The 20,763-nt window shown below is 47.2% G+C and overlaps 2 protein-coding genes across 3 annotated transcripts in view; both read left to right on the forward strand.

Annotated features, from left to right (window-relative positions):
• On the forward strand, nt 1-15,684 carry LOC103189747 (adaptor related protein complex 3 subunit mu 2). Its single transcript, XM_042344483.1, is given in 9 exon segments — nt 1-316; nt 4,562-4,733; nt 5,600-5,737; nt 8,002-8,087; nt 8,300-8,433; nt 10,174-10,288; nt 10,290-10,382; nt 11,648-11,792; nt 12,357-15,684. Coding segments are annotated over 9 exon segments (1,257 nt in total). The 5' UTR covers nt 1-43; the 3' UTR covers nt 12,458-15,684.
• The window catches only part of LOC103189748 (lysyl oxidase homolog 2), a 24,993-nt gene continuing 16,710 nt past the window's right edge, over nt 12,481-20,763 (forward strand). The window contains exon 1 of one of the 2 annotated variants that reach the window (XM_042344484.1): nt 12,481-13,090. The gene's annotated coding sequence lies outside the window, so the exon portion shown is untranslated. Of the gene's footprint in view, nt 13,091-18,795; nt 19,149-20,763 lie in introns of those variants that run through there. The other variant, XM_042344485.1, reaches the window with a different exon arrangement.

The raw sequence follows: 20,763 nt of genomic DNA on the forward strand, positions 1-20,763 counted from the left end.
AGAGTGATAGAGAGAGAGGGGGAGGGAGGCCGCCGCCGCCGCCATGATCCACAGTCTGTTCCTCATCAACGCCTCTGGCGACATCTTCCTGGAGAAACACTGGAAAAGCGCCGTCAGCCGCTCGGTCTGCGATTACTTCTTCGAGGCCCAGGAGAAGGCGAGTGAGAGCGAGAATGTGCCGCCCGTCATCCCCACTCCGCACCACTACCTCATCAGCGTCTACCGCCACCGCATCTTCTTCGTGGCCGTCATCCAGACCGAGGTCCCGCCGCTGTTCGTCATCGAGTTCCTGCACCGGGTGGTGGACACCTTCCAGGTGAGGACCCCCCCCACACACTAACAGCCCCCCCCACACACACACTGACTAACAGCCCCCCACCCCACACACACAAACAGCCCCCACACACACACACTAACAGCCCCCCCCACACACACACTGACTAACAGCCCCCCACCCCACACACACAAACAGCCCCCACACACACACACTAACAGCCCCCCCCACACACACACTGACTAACAGCCCCCACCCCACACACACAAACAGCCCCCACACACACACACTAACAGCCCCTCCCCCCCACACACACACTAACAGCCCCCCCCCCCCACACACACACTAACAGCCCCCCCCCCCACACACACACAAACAGCCCCCCCCACACACACACACTAACAGCCCCCCCCCACACACTAACAGCCCCCCCCCCCACACACACACTACACACACACTGACTAACAGCCCCCCCCCACACACACAAACAGCCCCCCACACCACACACTAACAGCCCCCCCCACACACTAACCAACAGCCCCCCCACCCCACACACTGACTAACAGCCCCCACACACACACACTGACTAACAGCCCCCCCAACACACTAACACCCCCCACACACTAACACCCCCCCCCACACACACACACACACACTAACACCCCCCACACACTAACACCCCCCCCACACACACACACACACACTAACACCCCCCCCCACACACTAACAGCCCCCCCCATACACACACTAACAGCCCCCCACACACACACTGACTAACAGCCCCCCCCACACACACACACTAACAGCCCCCCACACACACACACACTAACAGCCCCCCCCCACACACACTGACTAACAGCCCCCCCCACACACTAACACCCCCCACACACTAACACCCCCCACACACTAACACCCCCCACACACACTAACACCCCCCCCACACACACTGACTAACAGCCCCCCACACACACACACACACTAACAGCCCCATATGATGCATTTGATATTAAGACGCCCTCAAAGTGTTTCCCACGACTATACTTTAGGAGCAGAGGAGTAGGCCAACAGGGCCTCGGGCCTGTCCTGCCGTCCTATTAATAATAGTCGTCGTTGCATTTGATAGGGCGCCTTATCGCCTTTGAGACGTCTCAAAACGATATACTGTAAAGCGTAGTGACTGCGTACTTTGCGGCAGCCAATTACGCACAGCAGCGTTCCCACAAACAGTCGTGGATTGAGTGACTAATTTATTCGAGTAAGGAAACCTGCCTGAGGTTTCGTCCGGACCTGACCCGCCTGGGAATCGAACCCGGGTTCTCTCGCTTGCGAGGCGACGGCTCTAACCGCTGAGCTACAGGGATCATGATGTTGACTGTTGTGATCATGAACCCTGAATGCACAAAAGAGCCCCATTTCCTTAACAGCGGGGTGTGGGGTGGTGGGTGGGGAAAGAAGAATAAAGGAATGTGTTTGTTAGGTAAATAAGTGCATTTCACGCTAAGCCTCGGAGCTATAGAACAAACCGGCTTTTGAGATCCTTACTCAACAACACCAACTCGCACTTACATAGCGCCCTTCACGAGGGGCATTGTCCCCGGAGCGCTTGGCCGTGCGGAGTCTGACTCAGTAAATGGTTATTGGTAATCCGGGCCCACACTGTTCTTGAGGTTTCATGTGATGTCTGGTTATCATGTGACAAAGCAATCAGCAGACACATAACATTGAGTTGATCTATTGCCTGCTCACCGCTTTGTCATAAGATAAGTGGATAATAATAATAATAATCCTTGATTTTGATATAGCACTTTTCATGTCTTCCAGACATCTCAAAGCGCTTCACAGAATACACTGTTAAGTGAATTGACTGCATTTTTGTGGGCGAAACGTTTGTAGTGCACTCTCATGGCAGTGATTGAGACACCTCGAAGACGCGATAAGGCGCTATATCAAATGCAAGGATTATTATTGTCTCGAGACTAAGATGACGCTCCCGTGTCAGAGCATGTGGATTCGGGGGGAAAGTAGCAGAATGGATAGCAAGCTGGCTACGGACAAAAAGAGTGAGGGTAAAGGGTAGCTACTCGGACAGGCAGAGGGTGGGAAGTGGTGTTCCACAAGAATCGGCATTGGGACCCAGTGTTGTCCACAATTTACATTAACGATTTGGACTCGGGGATCGAAAGTAGAATTTCAAAAAAAATTTGCAGAAGACACCAAATTGGGGGTGTTGCTAATACTGAGGAGGACTGCAACCAAGATACAACTGGAAGAGCTAATTTCAGTGAGTTAAAAAGGGACCTAGCCAAAGTGGACTGCAAAGAACGATTGACAGGTAAAACAGCTAAAGAGCAATGGGAAGCCTTCAAGGAGGAGATAGTTCAGGGAACAGAACAAATACATTCCCACAAAGGGGAAAGGTAAGGCATCCAAACTTCCCTGGATGAATAAGGAAGGGATTAAAATAAAACAGAAAAAGGAGGTCTATGGTAAATGTCAGGACCAAAATACAGAAGATAATCAAAAAGAATATAAAAAGTACGAAAACTGAGAAAGGAAAAAGGGGGCAAAGAGATTGTATGAGAAAAAGATTAGTGGGTAACATAAAAAGGAATCCTAATGTATTTTATAAGCATATAAAGAATAAAAGGTTAGTCAAAAGTAGGGTGGGACCAAAGAGGAAATCTTCTTGTGGAGGCAGAGAGCACGGCTGATGTACTGATGTACTTTGCATCTGTCTTCACAAAAGAAGAGGATGCAGCCAATGCCACAGTATCGGAGGAGAGGAGAGAAATTGGATAAGATAAGAATAAACTGAGAGGAGGTACGAAAAAGGTTGTCAGTGCTCAAGGTAGATAAGTCACCCGGTCCGGATGGGATGCATCCTAGGTTCCTGAGGGAAGTGAGGGTGGAAATAGCAGAAGCTCTGGCCACAATCTTTCAATCCTCCTTGGTGATGCCAGAGGACTGGAGGGTTGCAAATGTTACTCCCCTGTACAAAAAAAGGGGAGAAGGATAAGCCAATCAGCCTAATGCCAGTAATGGGGAAACTTCTAGAGATTATAATCGGGTCCATATTATAGAAAGGCTATAGAGGCACTGGAGAAGGTGCAAGGGAGATTTACAAGGATGATAACTGAGGTTATACCTATTAGAAAAGGCTGAACAAGCTAGGAGTCTTTTCTTTTGAAAAGAGATGGGTGAGGGGTGACTTAACAGGGGGTCTTTAAAGTTCTGAAAGGTTTTGATAAGGTAGACGTAGAGAAGATGTCTCCACTTGGGGAGACCAAAACCAGGGGCCATCAATATAAAAGTCACCAATAAATCAAATAGGGAAGTCAGAAGAAACTTCTTTACCCAAAGAGCGGTGGGAATATGGAACTTGCTATCACAAGGAATAGTTGAGGCCAATATGTATTTAAGGGGGAAAAAAATAATAATCCTTGCATTTGATATAGCGCTTTTCATGTCTTCCAGACTTCTCAAAGCGTTTCGCAGAATATACTATAAAGTGACTGTATATTTGTGGATGAAACATGGCAGCCAATTGCGCACAGCAGTGTCCCACGGATAGTTTTGGATTGATATGCCCAATTTATTATTTTTTGTTGTGGGATTATTGTCAGGCATGTAAGACTGATGGGGCAAGGAAACTTGACATTGCTGTGCGTTTCATCCACAAAATACACAGTCAACCACTTTGCAGTACATCCTGTGAAGTGCTTTGAGATGGTTTGATGATGTGAAAAGGTTCTAAAAATGCAATAATTATTATGATGGTGTTTAAAAGCTACCAGCTGTCTGTTTTCCAAAACTGCTTTGCCATCATTAAAGGCGTTGGTTCATATATTTCATCTCTTTTTCCCAACTCTGCGATGTGTAGACATACAGATTTGGTAAACCAAGATAATTTTAAACTTCTAGAAACCTTGTGCTCAAAATGTATTGTTCTAACTATGTTGCTTTGCTTTTTATATCTTAGTTAAAGATCTATCTCCCTCTATCTCAGTTCAATACATATGCTGACTGCGTGTTGTGTTACCAAACTCGGTGATAGTTCCACGGCTTAAAGAATACTCGGCATTGTTGATTGTTTAAATTGCAGTTAAAAACAACAACAACAAGATTCCATTTATAGAGCGCCTTTCACATCGGGAGGATGTCCCAAGGCGCTGATTGCAAAAACAGATTGCAATGATAGGGTGTAACATTCTGGTGAATTTGTGCCTTGCCTCATTGTTGTTGGTTGTATTCCAGGCAAGTGATGATGTTATTTGATCTTCTCGCTAGGACTATTTTGGAGTCTGTTCAGAAGTAGCGATCAAGGACAATGTTGTGGTTGTCTACGAAGTCTTGGAGGAGATGTTGGACAATGGCTTTCCATTGGCAACAGAGTCCAACATCCTTAAGGAGCTGATAAGGCCACCTACCATCCTCCGCACTGTCGTCAACACCATCACTGGTACGTAAACCCTGGGATGGCCTCCCGATGTGAAAGATGCTGTACAAATGTAATGTTGGTCGTTGTTGTTGTCTTGTAAAAAGTGTTGAAATTACAAAATGGCCACCAACGTAATCTAGCCAAGATCCATGCGAACTTTAGAAATTGGATCCCAAGGTTCAGTAACTAGACAGATTAGCACCCAGTTATAACCTGCTTCATTATATTAATAGTTTACTTATATTTCGAGCAGGGGACCCTGACATTCTCTGAGCTGTGTTGGGATGGGTAATTTTACCTTTTCTTTTTTTCTAACGTTTCTCCTTGAATTGAAAGGATGTGCGTCGTGCTTGGGAAAAGGATCTGTTTTATATTGCCAACCAAGCTTTGATTGGGACATTTGGGAGGGACTGTTTTTCAACGTAACTCGAGGTTCTTCTGGCACACGGAGAAATGAGCTACAGTGACTTCCTGTCACTTTCAAAGCCCCCAGAGTCTCGCTGACCCCCTCCCCACTTCTCTGACCCCCTATCCCCATATCAGCCTCTCCGCTCGGTGAACACGTACCTGCTTCAGATCCCCCGCACTTCCTGCCCCACCATTGTCGGTCGGGGATTCAGCACCTCTGCCCCCACACTCTGGAACTGTATCCCGCAATCCCTCCACCTCACCTCACCCCGTCTCGTGCTTCTTTCAAGTCCTGTCTAAAGACCTTCCTCTTTGACCGTGCCTTCGGCCACCCCTCCTGACCCCAACTCCCACCTTGGCTCCAAAAACCCCAGACTATCCAGCGCCCTGGAACTTCTTTCCGACGTGAAGGGTGCTGTACAAGTATAATTTGTTGTTGTTCTTCACTGCTTTATATTTCTCTTGACACTGTCTTGCAGGTGGTACCAATGTTGGAGACACGCTTCCTACAGGGCAGCTATCTGTGGTGCCCTGGCGCCGGATGGGAGTGAAATACACCAACAACGAGGCCTATTTTGACGTGGTCGAAGAGATTGATGCAATCATTGACAAATCAGGTACACACGTACACATTTGGAGCTTCCCCAGGGGGTAGAGCAGGAGCTAAACACTTGTACTCCACTGCTATCTACAGGAAGTCGATGTCATTCGTAGGAATAGTTTTCTGACATCTGGGGTATCATGTAGCTCAGCGGTTAGAGCGCTTGCCTCCCAAGCGAGAGATCTGGGTTTGATTTCCGGTCAGGGTGAAATGTTGGACACGAGTACTCCACATTTCTCTGTTTACCAAGCAGTAAGTAGAAACCCGGTTGTTGGCGGATGGCTTTTCTGGAGTAATAATTCCTTAATAAAATAAATAAATCGGGTTACTCAATCCATTGGCGGATCGCTTGTGGGACACCGCTGTGCGCAATTGACTGCCGGGTTTGGCCCACGAAGTATACAGTCAATTCACTTTACAGTATATTCCATGAAGCGCTTTGAGACGCGATAAGGCGCAATATCAAATTCAAGGATTATTATTATCATCTCATGCTCCTGGGATATCACAAAGGATGGTGACTATCAAACCTTGCCACTCCATTCAGCTTTTTCAAACACTGCTCTGTTTTGACCTTGATCAAATAACAGCTAGTATTGTTTTCTTTTTCCTCTCTTGTGTTATCACACTCTTTGTTAGTGTCGCTGCAAGATGTTTATCTGTTGCCACACCTCTGTCAGTGTTGATTTTGGGAGCTGTATGAGAGCTCTGTGCCTTCCCGTTGGGAAATGGCTGGCCACTGTTCAGCAGCTGCCTGTGACAATCCTGGTGGATTTACAGCCATCGCATCAATCTGTAGTTACGTGCCATTGCCCCACCCTTACAAATGTCACATTTCAGCACATCGGTTAATGCACCCATAAATTTGTCTCGAGTCTTCTCTAATATATGGGGACATAGGAATAAGAGTAGGCCATTCAGCCCCTAGAGCATGTTCCACCATCTATTAGATAGTACTGTAACTCAACTTAAAATATAATTTAATAATATGACTTTGAAGCTGCCAGAACAATTATTTGTGGTTTGGAACTCCAGCTCACAGTCCCTTCAACTTGCTCCCTCCTTTACCTCCTTCAAGGCACGTCTCACCCTCCTACTCATACCCTCAGTGGCTTCCACATCTCCCAGTCCCAACCCCTTGCTCGGGTCCAAATCCCTGAATATGCACAGAATGTATAGAAGTCACAGAATATACTGCAAAGTGAATTGACTGTATATTTTGTGGGCGAAACGCGGCAGCCAATTGCGCACAACAGTGTCCCACAAACAGTCGTGGATTGAAGTGACCAATCTTATTTTTTGGAAGGAATTATTACCCCCGGAACGCGATCTGGAAATCAACTAACAACCTACTGACTGCTGGTAAACAGAGGCGTGTGGAGTAAGGAAACTTGCCCAACGCTTTGTCCTGCTTGGGTATCAAATACACAGGTCTCTCCCTTGCGAGGCGAGTGCTCTAACCACTGAGCTACAGGACTCCACAATGCCATTCATTATGGGTGAACGTAACAAAGCTGTAATTCAATCTCGGGACTTAGGTAACCTGGAGGCTTTGCTCTACGGTTCAGGACATCATTTGATCACCTTGATCAAATAACTGCTTGTTCCAAGCCATCCAGAGTACTGCTGGTAATAAAGCACTGACTCCAGCAATGTTTGGGGAATGCTGATTACCATCTGTTGGCTATCTTTCTCTCTCTCTCCCACCCTCCCCTCGCCCCCACACACACACACACACACTTTTTTTAGGGTGTTCCTGAGTTCTTACTGAACCCTCTTCACCCACTCTACAAAAGCAGTCACTACGTAGACTGTGTGGTGGTTAGCGGGCTCGCTTCTCAAGCGACCTGGATTCGATTCCCAAGCAGAGTTTCCTTACTCCGTGCACAGGCCTCTGTTTACCTAGCAGTGAGTAGGAACCTGGTGGTTAGTCGAATGATGGATCACTTAACCTCTTCAAATAAAAATCAATAATAAGTTGGTTGCCTCAATCCACGACTGTTTGGGGGACGCTGCTTGTGTGCGCAATTGGCTGCCACGTTTCGTCCACAAGACTATACTGTCAATTCACTTTACAAGCGTGTTGAGACGTTTCAATGATGCGACATGGCGCTGTGTCAAATACAAGGTTCAATATTATTTGGCAGTAATTACCTGCGGCATGCTTTGAGATGTTTAACATTACGGGTGCTGTATTTTTATTATAATTGTGTGTTGCAGCACTTTGTGGTGGGGCTGTTTTAGAGTGTCCTGCGTTGTTGAGTGTCCTTTCTTCTTTAGGCTCAACGGTGTTTGCAGAAATACAAGGCGTTATTGATGCTTGTGTGAAGCTGACCGGAATGCCAGATCTCACTCTCTCCTTCATGGTAATTTTTATTTAATACAATAATTTCTCCTTTGGTCACCCTACACCCCTCTTGATCTCAGCCCCTGACTGTCCAGCACCTTGGGACGTCCTCCCGACATGAAAGGCACCGTGTAAATGTCATTTGTTGTTGTTGAGTCTGGTTTAACATTGACCTGGATTTGACGTAATGCAGGTTTCTCATTGAGCATCTCTCCATTTTGCCAACTGCAGAATCCCAGGCTCTTGGATGACGTCAGTTTCCACCCATGTGTCCGATTCAAGCGGTGGGAATCTGAACGAATTCTTTCCTTCATTCCACCCGATGGAAACTTCCGCCTCCTGTCTTACCACGTTAGTTCCCAGAAGTAAGTAGCTCTCTCCTGGAAGATACCTCCAGTATATTCTGCGACGGGCTTTGAGACGTGATAAGGGGGTATATCAAATGCAAGGATTATTATTCACCTGATGTTACTTACAGTGGTTGATGCTGAATCCAGGATCCTGTGAGTTAGATGTTGATTGCTGAAACCTCATACAAATCAGAGTAACAAACAACACCAGCAATGGCCTGGTGCTGCGTTGCTTTATTGACGTGGCTTGTGAGCAGATGGTGAACACTAGCGCTGACCAAATTGGTCATTTACTGTATAGCTGTTTCAAAGACCTTACAAGTGCAAGTGGCTGCCTTCTTGTGGTATCCTGTAGCTCAGTGGTTAGAGCACTCGTCTCGCACGCGAGAGACCTTGGTTCGATTCCCAGCAGGGTGAAATGTTGGGCAAGTTTCCTTACTCCACACACCTAGTAGTAAGTGGGAACCCGGTTGTTAGTCGATTGGTGCATCGGTTTTCTGGTGGTGATAATTCTTAAAAAAAAAAAAAAATTGGTCACTTCAATCCACAGCTGTTTGTGGGGACGCTCCCGGTTTGCCCACAAAATACACAGTCAATTCACTTTACAGTATATCCTGTGAAGCGCTTTGAGACATCTCGAAGACGTGGTAAGGCGCTGTATCAAATGCAAGGATTATTATTATTATTGACACTTGACAGCAGTTTCCTGTGAAGTACTTTGAGCTGTTTTGTTGTAGGCGCTCTATCAAATGCAAGAATTGCTATTATAAAGTCTCTGTGTGTCTGTCTCTCTGTGTTTGTGTGTCTGTCTGGCTGCCTGCTTCTATCTGTGTGTGTCTGTGTCAGCTTCTTTATAAAGCATCACATTGATTATCTGATTTTTGTCTTGGGTGAAACATTTGCTGTTGCATCAGGCTCCAGGACACACTGACCTTGTTTATTGTTGCTGAGTTTTATTGCATCTGTGCATTGCTCTCTGGGAACAGCTTCTGGTCTTGATACAGGTTCAGGGCTAAGATGTCTCCTGTGACAGCAATTCATTAATAATAATCCTTGTGTTTGATATAGGGACATATCACGTTTTCAAGGCATCTCAAAGCACTTCACGGAATATACTGTAAAGTGAAATGACTATATTTTATGGGCGAATTAAGCAAGACATCCACGGGCAACATTCTCAACGTTCATAAAGTATTGATTGACATGATGTGCATTCTTTTACGAGTGATTAAGTAACATTGATCAATGCCACAGCAACGTGATGAATTATGCTGTTGAGGTGATTTTGTGACCAGCCTCTGTTATGAATTATTACCGATGGAAAATGAATTCCTTTGCTCACCTAAATTTCTCAGGTTAAAATACTAATAATAATCCTTGCATTTGATGTAGCGCCTTATCACGTCTTCGAGACAACAACATCATCAACACGGATCAAACAACAACTTGCATTTCATGTAGTGTCCCTCACGCAGTGTAGCGTCCCAGAGCGCCTGACGTTGGGAATTGTTCCAATGTTCCTCGTCTGATGGTGGCTCTGATGTCGAGGTCGCCTCATCTTGCACGTCCGAACAGCGTGTTAACTGTGGCGATGATTTGTTTCAGTTGAATTTGAAAGATCAGGAGGCGATTGTCGAGACACCTGCTTTGTTGCTTGAACTCATCCCCTCATGTTAGTTAACATGTCCACAAATGCAAAATGCTGTCTGCGGGGTTGGTTTCAAAGCCTCACACCTGTTCGTTGACTTCTTGCAGTTTAGTGGCAATTCCCGTCTACGTGAAGCATAACATCTCCTTCCGTGACGGCAGCTCCATGGGCCGCTTCGAGATCACCATTGGCCCGAAGCAAACCATGGGCAAGATGGTGGAGGGGAACAACGGTGACTAGCCAATTGCCAAAGGTCGTCCTGAACATGAATCTTACAGCCTCTCAGGGCAACCACACCTTTGACCCTGTCACTAAGGTAACCAGAGGAAAACCACATCACTACCACAACAACTTGCATTTATATAGCACCCCTCACACAGGGTAGCGTCCCAGAGCGCTTACCACAAGCTTTTATTAAGACGGCCACTTTTTCCAATAAAAAATAAGAATAATCCTTGCATTTGATATGGTGCTTTATGACGTCTTGAGACTCTCAAAGGGCTTCACAGAATATCCTGTGAAGTGAATTGGCTGTATGTTCTGTGGGCGAAATGCGGCAGCTAATTGCGCACAGCAGTGTCCCCACAAACAGTGGGCTGGGTGACCCAAGTTATTATGATTTAATTTTTGAAGGGATTATTATCCCAGGAAAAATGATCCGTCAATCCAGCCTTTGATCACTTGGGGCCGTCCTGGACTTAATAATGAAATGCTGGTTGAGTCAGGAATAGACTACAGAACAAAAGTGGACACGGTCAATTTAATCAGACATCCATAGTTTAATCTCAACATAAATCATGAATACATTGAGCGAGCTATCTGATTTGCCAGGAGTACGATAGCCTTGTAAGTGAGGTAATTGAGGAGCGTACCTTGCTTGGAATGAGGCATAGGTTCTAGTCTGCTTTGATCCAGAAAGTTGTGCCATGTACCTGAGTGTTTTGGTTCAGGCGGTTGGGATTATGCAAGGAGGAAAAGAATAAAACCTGATTTGGTGGCTTTTGTTTTCTGGAGCGTGTGTTTTTTGTTATTCTGGCACTTGTTAAGTTTTTACACACAATGACATCCCTCCACTTCCTTTCCCAAGTGATTATTTGAGTAAGTTATTATTAAGTGCTCGGGGTGCTACCCCACGTGCTATATAAATGTTGTTGTAGTAGTAAAATGCTAGTTCTGACTATATGTGTCCTTCAAAAACATTCCTTTGGCTGGGACACTTTTACGTAAATTTAGGTTCCACAAGCTGTATAAACTGTTTGCTTGCTTCAGTTATTTGTCTCATTCTGGTTCCAGGCTGTGTTTATCCAGCAGTAAGTTGGAACCCAGTTGTTAGTCGATTGGCGGATCGCTTTTCCAGGGGTAATAATTCCTTCCAAAAAATAATAATAAATTGGTCAGTCAAACCAAGGCTCTTTGTGGAACGCTGCTGTGCGCAATTGGCTGCGTTTCAACCACAAAATATGACTTCACAGCATATTCTATGAAGCGCTTTGAGACACCTCGAAGACGTGATGAGGTTCTATATGAAATGCAAGGATTATTATTAAACTGTGCTGTGGTGTATTGTTGGTCTGTATGCAGATACTAACGTGGGATATTGGGAAGATCAACCCCCAGAAGCTGCCCAGCCTGAAAGGCACGATGAGTCTGCAAGCAGGAACCCCGAAACCAGACGAGAACCCCAACATAAGCATCCAGTGCAAGATCCAGCAATTGGCCATCTCTGGTAAGCTGTGCAGAAACGCTCCCTCTCCACCGTGTTCTTTCAGAGCATTTTTGCATTTAAGCTGTATGGGTGTCCTGTAGCTCAGTGGTTAGAGCACTCGCCTCGCAAGCGAGTGAGACCTGGGTTCAAATCCTTACAGGGTGAAACGTTGGGCAAGTGTTCTTACTCCACGCACCTCTGTTTACCAGCAGTAAATAGGAACCCGGTTGTTAGTCGATTGGCGGATCACTTTTCCAGGGGTAATAACTTCTTCAAAAAGAAACAATAAAAATAATAATAAATGAGTCGCTCATTCCACAACTGTTTGTGGGGACGCTGCTGTGCGCAATTGGCTGCTGCATTTTCGCCCACAAAATATACAGTCAATTTGCTTTACAATGTATCCTGTGAAGCGCTTTGAGACGTCTCGAAGACGTCGTAAGGCTCTATATCAAATCCCAGGATTATTATTATGTTTGTTATTATGTGACGGAGCCTAGGTTCCATGTCCAATGAGATTCATTTGCCTGCCGTCCAGCATGGAACCATAGCTTTTCGCTGATGTGGCTTTTATCTCGTTCCCAGGTCTGAAGGTGAATCGACTGGACATGTACGGAGAGAAATACAAACCGTTCAAAGGCATCAAGTACATGACCAAAGCTGGGAAATTCCAAGTCCGGACATAATGCATGTGTCCAGCAAAGAGTTTGCTTGTTGTGGTGCATTGATTCTTTCTCTTCCTCCTCCCACCCCCCCTCCTCCCCGGACATTTTTCCTAACTGGTGATTCAGGCAGCTCGGTGGTTTAGCTTTCTGGGTTGCTTTTGTCACTAGTAGGTCTTGGGGTGGGCTGAAGGTTTGGCCCTGGTACGATTCTAAGATTATGTGGTGTTTTGAATATCTTGGAATGTCTTTTTCCCCCATATGCCCCCCCCACTGGTACCACTAAATTTCACTCCAAGTCTATGAGATCCAGCCTGTTCTTAATTCACCAATGTTCTGTTTCTGCAGAGCAGGTGAATACAGCAGTGCAATGCTAAAACATTGCACCGTTTGATGTTACAGTTTTTATTTACACAGTCAGAATACCAGGAAAACATTCAATGAAAGAGAGGTCTGTGACCTGGCTGTTATCTGTTACCCAAACCTTCTGAAGCTGCCCCCCGACTCATCTAGGCGTGCAATGTGATGTATTTTGTTTTAAGGGTGACCATTTTTTTCCCCTCTATTTCTCCCAATTATTGAACAACCCTTCCTTACACAGAGTGCAAGGCGAATTTGTATTGTGGTGAGCTGGGTGTCCACTTCCTCGTGAATCTAGTACGTAAGTGTTATTGAGCGCGCAGACTCCAAATATGCCCGGATCCCGTGTCTGCCTTGTATGGATTAGGTGCAATGGAATGCTTTATTTTTTATTTAAAACAGAAAGGAGCTTGCAGTGGTAGCAGAATCTTTTTTTCGATTTTTTTTTTTGTCTCGCAATTAAGCGGTGATGGGCTGCTTGCCTCCCCTCGCAATATTCTCCAGAGCAGGTCCGTAGATTTTAAAAGTACTGTGATGTGTTGTGAGTTACCCCACGTCGCTGTTGATATTAGAGGAAGGCACGAAATTCGGAAACAACCGTGTCAGGGCTTCTTCGTAACTTGCAAGTGGTAGTGTGTAGGCGCGGAATGTTTGTGTAACCCGTAAATGTCATGTTTCTGGAAGGGAAACAAAACTATTGCTTAAGTGGCCCACGCAGTTTCTCAAATGATAGCATCCTCAGCAGCCAAAAGTTTGCCCCCCATCCCCCACCTGGTATGTATAAGAACTGTTCAGAGCCCCAATTTTAATGGCCATGGTTTGACGATGTCTGTGTGTTACCAGTGGCTAACCTGAATATTGTCTTGTGTATTTCATGAAGCTAGTTGTAGTGAAAGGCATAAGCTCACTGTGTTATAGCCCAGGGTGCTAACACGGTTGCATCAAATTCCCAAAGGCTTGAAATTGTAGCTGACTGCTCTATGTTACAGCAGAACCTGTCCACAACTGTGTTTCATCCACAAAATACACAGTCAATGCAAGGATTATTATTATTATTCATTAATATTGTGGAGAATTAATAATAATCCTTGCAATTGATACAGGGCCTTATCCCGTCTTTGAGACGTCTCAAAGTGCTTCACAGGACACACTGTAAAGTGTAGGTACTGTGTATTTTCTGGGCGAAACGAGTCAACCAATTGGTGGTCTGCGGTGTGAGAATGATCAGAGTGGCTTCGTAACCAAGGACCAAACACTAACCGCTGGAGACTGCAATGAGATCCCTGAATATTCCTGCTCCGGCCACAAAAAAAACCTTCTGTGAAAAACACAGTCTTGCTGCTGATACACTGAGGTGATGAGATCTTCGGCTTAAAAAAAAATGAGATCAAATTGACTTCAGTTGAGTTTAAATGCGGGTTGCGGGAGATTTGCTGCTGTTCTGGTATGAAAGCCGGGTGTCACCCACACTGTTCGGTGGCCGGACTGAGAGCTGGTCCTCAGGAAGCGCTCGCTCGGGCGGCTTTGAAGTGTTTGTTTGGTTTGTTTGATGGTTTGGCTCAGGTCGGTCCAACCTTTTTTGGATTTGAGAAATGTCCGTGGGCCTCATTAGCAATATTTTCTGATTGACGGGTCCCTTTGCTGGGCAGGGCCTGAGCCACTAATGACCGACTCCTCATTGGCTCGGGACCTGCGTCTTGCCTGCATTTTGCTCAGTGGTCAATGAAGTTGGGAATGGCTCGCGGGCTGGATGAAACCTCCCCCCCCCCACCCCACCCCCGGGGGCCGGATGCGGCCCGCGGGCCACCCCGGCTGGTTCAGTCAAAGTGTGAAAAGTGCCGTCTTTTCAGGCTGTAAATCTTTAACTGAAGATTCATGGACTTGGCACGTAAGAGAATGGATTTTTCTTTCCTTCGCGTGAAGAAATCCTGCGAGTTTTGCGCCCGTGACCGGCTTTACAAGGTTCTCGCTGACTGTTCAGATGACAGAGGTCTGTGATGCAGTTCTATTCCGAGATGGATTGCTTAAAGAGAATTACTCACTTCGTGTTAGTAACAACCTGGCGATGTTGAGTCGATCACTTGGATGTTTAGTTCTCTACTCAGTCAGCTAGATTGCTTAAAGAGTAGGGAGGGAGCAGAAATATAACCATATAAGATAACTTGCATGTTAGCAGTGTGATTGCCTGCCTCTCGTCTCACTAATGTAGCACCCGTGTGCTTCTTGTTCCCCACTTCCTTCCTCTTCCTTACCCTTGGGGAAGAATACAGCAGACGCCAGGCTTCTCTATCTCTCCATTTCTCCCGTATTTTTGAGTGAACGTACCGTATGGCTTTGGAGGATCCTTTTGAAAGCAGGCGGGAAGCGCAGTTCATCCTGACCTGACCTGGTGGAGTTCAACTTTTCCCACGATTCCTTGAGCAGCTCCGTTCAGGAATAAACGCAAGAGAATCTACCGAATAAGCAAGCCATCAAACTGAGTGTGTAGAAATGTCCGAAGCTGTGCTTAAGAAAAAAAATAGTGGGAATCAATGCCCCTTTTCACTCTCATTCTCTCTCTTTTCACCTTATCCTGATGCCTTTTGCGAGTGTGACAGAGGGTAAATCTGTCCTTGTCCCCTCAGCCCGCAGTGGGCTTGTGGGCAGAATTGTGAACTGTTGTTATTTATTCTCTGGGAGCAATTATTGTATTTGAAGATCGACTGGTGTGATGTGACGTGCCCACGAGGCAGGGCTTGGTGTTGAGCGCCCTGCACTGTTCTGTCGTGGAGAGAGCATAAATAATCTTTGCCGTGAGCGAACCTATCAAAATGTTTTACAAAATTAAGTGCGGTGAAATGTTGGACCCAATCAGAGCTGCCGCGGAATATTAAACTGTCTCGTTAAACCACTCTCTTGGCTGTGTGACATTCCCAAACCAAACCAACGGGTCCTCACCACTATCACTAGACCCCACGTCAACAACAACAACAACTAGATCGTTTGACTGTGGCAGAGCATGACGCAGAGCCGGGGGAGGGAGGGGGGAGGTGACCGTAGGCACAGGTCAAAGAGGAAGGACTTCAGGCAAGATCCGAAGATGGGGAAGGAGGGGCGAGGCGGAGGGATAGGGGGAGAGAGTGACGAGAGTTTTGAGGCGCAGTGGCTGAAAGTGCGGCCACCGATGGTGGAACGGAGGAGGGCACGAGGGACAAGCAGGAGACTGGAGCCAGTCGAGGGAGGCAGTGGGTAGTGGGTTGGGGGGTGAGCGGGTGGGAGAGGTCGGGAGGTGCCAGGGCGTGAAGGGATTTGAAGATGAATGTGAGGATCTTGAAATCGATCTGTTTGGCGTCGGGGAGCCAGTGCTCTCGTGGTCTCTGCTACCAACTCCCACATCCTGTTTCTGTTCCCCACCAACGTCTACACGGGCTCAGTTTGGGCCTTTTACGCTAATCTCAGTTCCCTTGTCTTGCAAAGCTAAATATTCAGCTTACGCGCCTCGCTTCCTCAGTCGTCACCCTTTCCCCCGTTGCTTTCCATGGCATATTGGTCCTGGAAAAGTTTGACAGCCTTTCACACCTTTCCCCCCGGACAAACTGTTTATCCCTCACCCTTCACAATAAAGGAAGGCAACATCATACAAACTCTGTAGCCTTGACGCTCCCTCTCTCGCCCCACGCAATTCCTGTGCACATTTACTCCTAAATTCAATTATTGTTATATTGCAATTATATACCTAATTGAGGTCGAGCCTACGACCTTCCTCTTCCGCAGGTGGCCTGCGGTCACCTCCCCTTCTCCCGGCTCAGTGTCCTGCTCTGGGAAGCTACCCTGTGTGAGGGGCGCAACATAAATGCAAGTTAAGTAGGATAGGACCAGATAGAGGTGACTGGATCCACAGTCGTTAGAGGAAATGTACCAAACCTGCTCGTAAAAATGTTTTCGGCAAACCTCATTAAGCGCGGAACAAAACCGGTGCTCGTACAGGCAGATACCCTGGGGGAAGGTGACCGTGGGCACAGTCGAGGAGGAGGGCGAGGCGGAGGGATAGAGGGAAGAGAGTGACGAGTTTTGGAGCGTAGTGGCTGAAAGCGCGGCCGCCGGTGGTGGAACAGAGAGCATTGACCTGAAACCTTAACTCACTTTCCTTTCTCCGTAGATGCTGCCTGATCTGCCGAGTGCTGTTCCCAGTCATTTATGTTTCTATTTCAGATTCCAGCGTCTGCAGTATTTTGCCTTTTCTTAAAATTCAAATAAGATAATTTGTGTGCAACTCAGCTGGGTTTGGGTGCCAAAAAAAATGCTTGCGATAATCCTGGGATAATAATCCCTCAAGAAAAAAAACCAATAATAAAATCAGTCACTTCAACCCACGACTGTTTGTGGGGACGCTGCTGTGCGCAATCGGCTGCTGCATTTCGACCACAAAATATACAGTCAATTCACTTTACAGTGTATCCTATGAAGTGCTTTGAGATGTCTCGAAGATGTGATAAGGCGGTGGGTCAAACGCAAGGATTATTCTATTTTGAATATGAAATTGTGGTCAAAATCGGTGGCGAGCTGCTCGTAAATACTTCAGCGAACGATGGGGATGAAATCACATAAAGGGTGGATGGACGTATTGTTTTTACTTCCAATTTCCTGACGATCCACAAGAGGTCTCCCTTTCACTTATTTTTGCCCGGCCGGGTGTCCGACGCACACGGAAACCCATCACTGTGGCTTAAGAGTCTCCAAACCCGAGCTGAGAATTCACCACATCCCACCCACACCTGGAAACCCCGGAGAGAGATTGTTGGAATGGAACGTGCTCTCTCTCTCTCTCTCTCTCCCTCCCCCTGGAGGGACGCCCCCTGCTTACCTAATTCCGGAGAGTATTAGGCGCAGGTTGGCATGAGCCAAGGCTTGGGGGGAAGCCCAGAGTGTGTGTTGGGGTAACTGCTGGAGTCTGACCGGCTAAAACCGTGTTGATATCGCTGCGTCTATTGGTTGTGCCTTATTTATTTCCAAAGCATTTGTATTGTGGATTTTCTCACCCTGCTCCATCCCTCACTGATCCTACAAGCACATCATTCGTAACCTCCTTCCTTTCCTCCCCAATACAGTGGCACTCAAGTGGGCAGCGTCCCAGAGCGCGTGAAAGTGGGGGAGCATGACACTGAGCTAGTGGGGATGGAGGGGGGAAGGTGACCGTAGGCACTGGTCTAAGAGGAAGGTCTTCAGGCGCGACCGGAAGATGGGGAGGGAAGGGGGCGAGGCAGAGGGATAGAGTGAGAGTACTCCAGAGTTTTGGAGCATAGAGGCTGAGAGTGTGGCCACTGATGGGGTGGAGGGCACAAGGGACAAGCAGGCGGCCAGAGCCAGTCGAGTGGCGAGGTAGGTGCCAGGACTTGCAGATCTTGAAATCAAAAGCACGTGCAAACAATATGCTATTGGGGTAAGAGAGTGGGAGTGGGGACTAGTTGGTGGCTCTTTCAAAGAGCTGCCACAGGCACAATGGACCAAATGGCTTCCTTGTCTACTGTAAGAATTTATGATTCTAGTAAGGTTAACCTACGCTATTTAATTGTGTTCAATATTTTAGAATCATAGAATATTAATTGGTCACTGAGGACAGGGAATCCTCCCACTCAGCTCTGTTAACCCCGCAGTCAAAGCCCTAACTAACTAATGGGGAGGAAGGTCCTCGCTGGACATGCAGTTGGAAAGCTTGGCCAGACAGCGATATCAATGGCCAAGCTATGTGTGGGTTTAGCTGGTTAGACTCCAGCAGTTACCCCAACACACACTCGGCTTCCCCACAAGCCTTGGCTCTCGCCAACCTGCGCCTAATTCTCTCTGGAATTAGGTAAACAGAATACATCCTTCCAGGGAGAGAGAGAGAGAGAGAGCATTCCATCCCAACAATCTATCTGGGATTTCCATGTGTAGTTGGGATGGAATTCTCAGCTCGGGTTTGAAGGTTCTTAAGCGACGGTGATGGGTTTCCGCATGTGTCAGACACCCGACTGAGCAAAAAAATATAATGATTATTGTGGGGGAAACATTGTTCTGTGCGCAGTCTGCAATACCCACACCTTGAGGGGAAATTGGCACTGTTGAGGTTTACATGACCAAAATTTTTGATTCCATGGCTAGTTACCCAGACCTGTTTATTTGCAGGAAGGTGAACCACAGAGCCACAACGAGAGTTTCGCTGTGCCTCATTTTTCTCAACACTCTTTGTTTTGGGTTCCAGTCAACAACGTAAAAGGATATAATCTTTCTCAGATCTGGTATTTGGCTGGAACTGTGTTGCTCACATTTGCCAACTGAATGTTCCTTATGCAAACAGAACATTCCCATCAGCATCTGCCCCATCTGGTTTCATAACGTAAGGAATCAGAACTTTTTTTTCTGTTTTCACAGAAAAACTATATTTTTGTTGTGGGGCGAGTGGCATTTTGGTCCGATGAATGTTCAGAAATCTGGTTAATTGTTTGCTTTATCGCAGCGAAGAGCTGCTTTAAAGTCACGCCCAGTTTGTCAGCCCTTTTTATTTTACAGTTGGCGCTGCGAATTTCGTCAGTGGTTTTATTGTCGAAAGATTAAAGAGCGAAACATTTGAGTGACAAATTATTATTTATTATTTTTTTTGAAGGGATTATTATCCGCCAATCGACTAACTTACTAAGTCGGGTTCCTACTTACTGCTAGGTAAACAACAACAGCGCCTTTCACGTCAGGAGGACGTCCCAAGGTGCTGGACGATGACAGTATTTCGGACCGGAGCTGGGGTCGGGGATGGGAGGGGAAGGGGGCGCGACTGATGGCATGGTCGAAGAGGAGGGTCTTGAGGCGGGACTTGAAGGAGGCTAAGGAGGAGGTGAGGCAGAGTGACTGGGGGATGGAATTCCAGAGGTTGGGGCAGAGTGGCTGAAGGCTCTCCCTCAATGGTGGGGCGGGTGGGTCGGGTACGTGGAGCAGCCAGAGCCGGCTGAGCGGAGGGAGCGGGCGGGTTAGTAGGGGGTTAGGTGGTCGCAGGGGGGTAGGGTGGGGCGAGGCCATGGAGGGCTTTGGAGATGAGGATCAGGATTTTGAACGGGATCCTTTGAAGGATAGGGAGCCAATGGAGTCGAGAATGGGGGAGATGGGGGGTCACGGAGTTTGGTGCGGGAGAGGACACGGGCGGCAGAGTTCCTGATTATCTGCAGCTGTGGAGGGAGGAGTTGGGAAGGCGTTTGCATAGTCGAATCTGGAGGTGATGAAGGCATGAACAAGAGTTTCAGTGGCCTGAGGGGTGAGGTAGTGGCGGAGTCGGGTGATGTTATGGAGGTGAGGGAGGGCAGAGCGGGTCATGGCTTGGATGTCGGGAAGAAAAGATGGTTGAGGGTTGAACAAGACCCCCAGGTTCCTGACCGGTTGGGGAGTTGTGTACAACCATGGAGGTTGATGTTGCCAGAGCCCGAGGTGCGGAGGCGCTGGCGCGAGCAATCAGGAGGGCCTCGTCTTGTTCACATTCAACTGTAGAAAATTTCCCCTCATCCAGGACTTGATGTCTGACAGTGGCCCTGGAGTTGAGGGTGGAGCAGAAAGATAGAGTTGGGTGTCATCCACATACATATGGAAGTTGACCCCTTGTCTGCGGATGATGTCACCGAGGGGGAGCATGGAGATATTAAAGAGGAGACCAGGACAGAGCCCTGGGGGACGGCAGATGCGACAGTGCGGGGGCCGGAGGAGAAACCGTTAGAGGCAACAAAGTGGAGACAGTGAGAGAGATAGGAATTGTAACAGGCGTGTGTGTGGAGTGAGGAAACTTGCCCAACGTGATGAGGTGCTATAGCAAATACAAGGATTATTATCGAACCCAAATCCTCTTGCTTACGGGGCGAGTTCCCTGACTACTAAACTACAAGCTTCATACATAAAACATATGCATCTTAAGCTTATCTGTTGGCAATCGGTCACATCAATCTGGAGGCTGGAGGGGGGTGGAAAGTATGAAA

The sequence above is a fragment of the Callorhinchus milii genome, unplaced genomic scaffold (assembly GCF_018977255.1).
Source record: "Callorhinchus milii isolate IMCB2004 unplaced genomic scaffold, IMCB_Cmil_1.0 Scaffold28, whole genome shotgun sequence".
In the NCBI taxonomy this organism is placed as follows: domain Eukaryota; kingdom Metazoa; phylum Chordata; class Chondrichthyes; order Chimaeriformes; family Callorhinchidae; genus Callorhinchus; species Callorhinchus milii.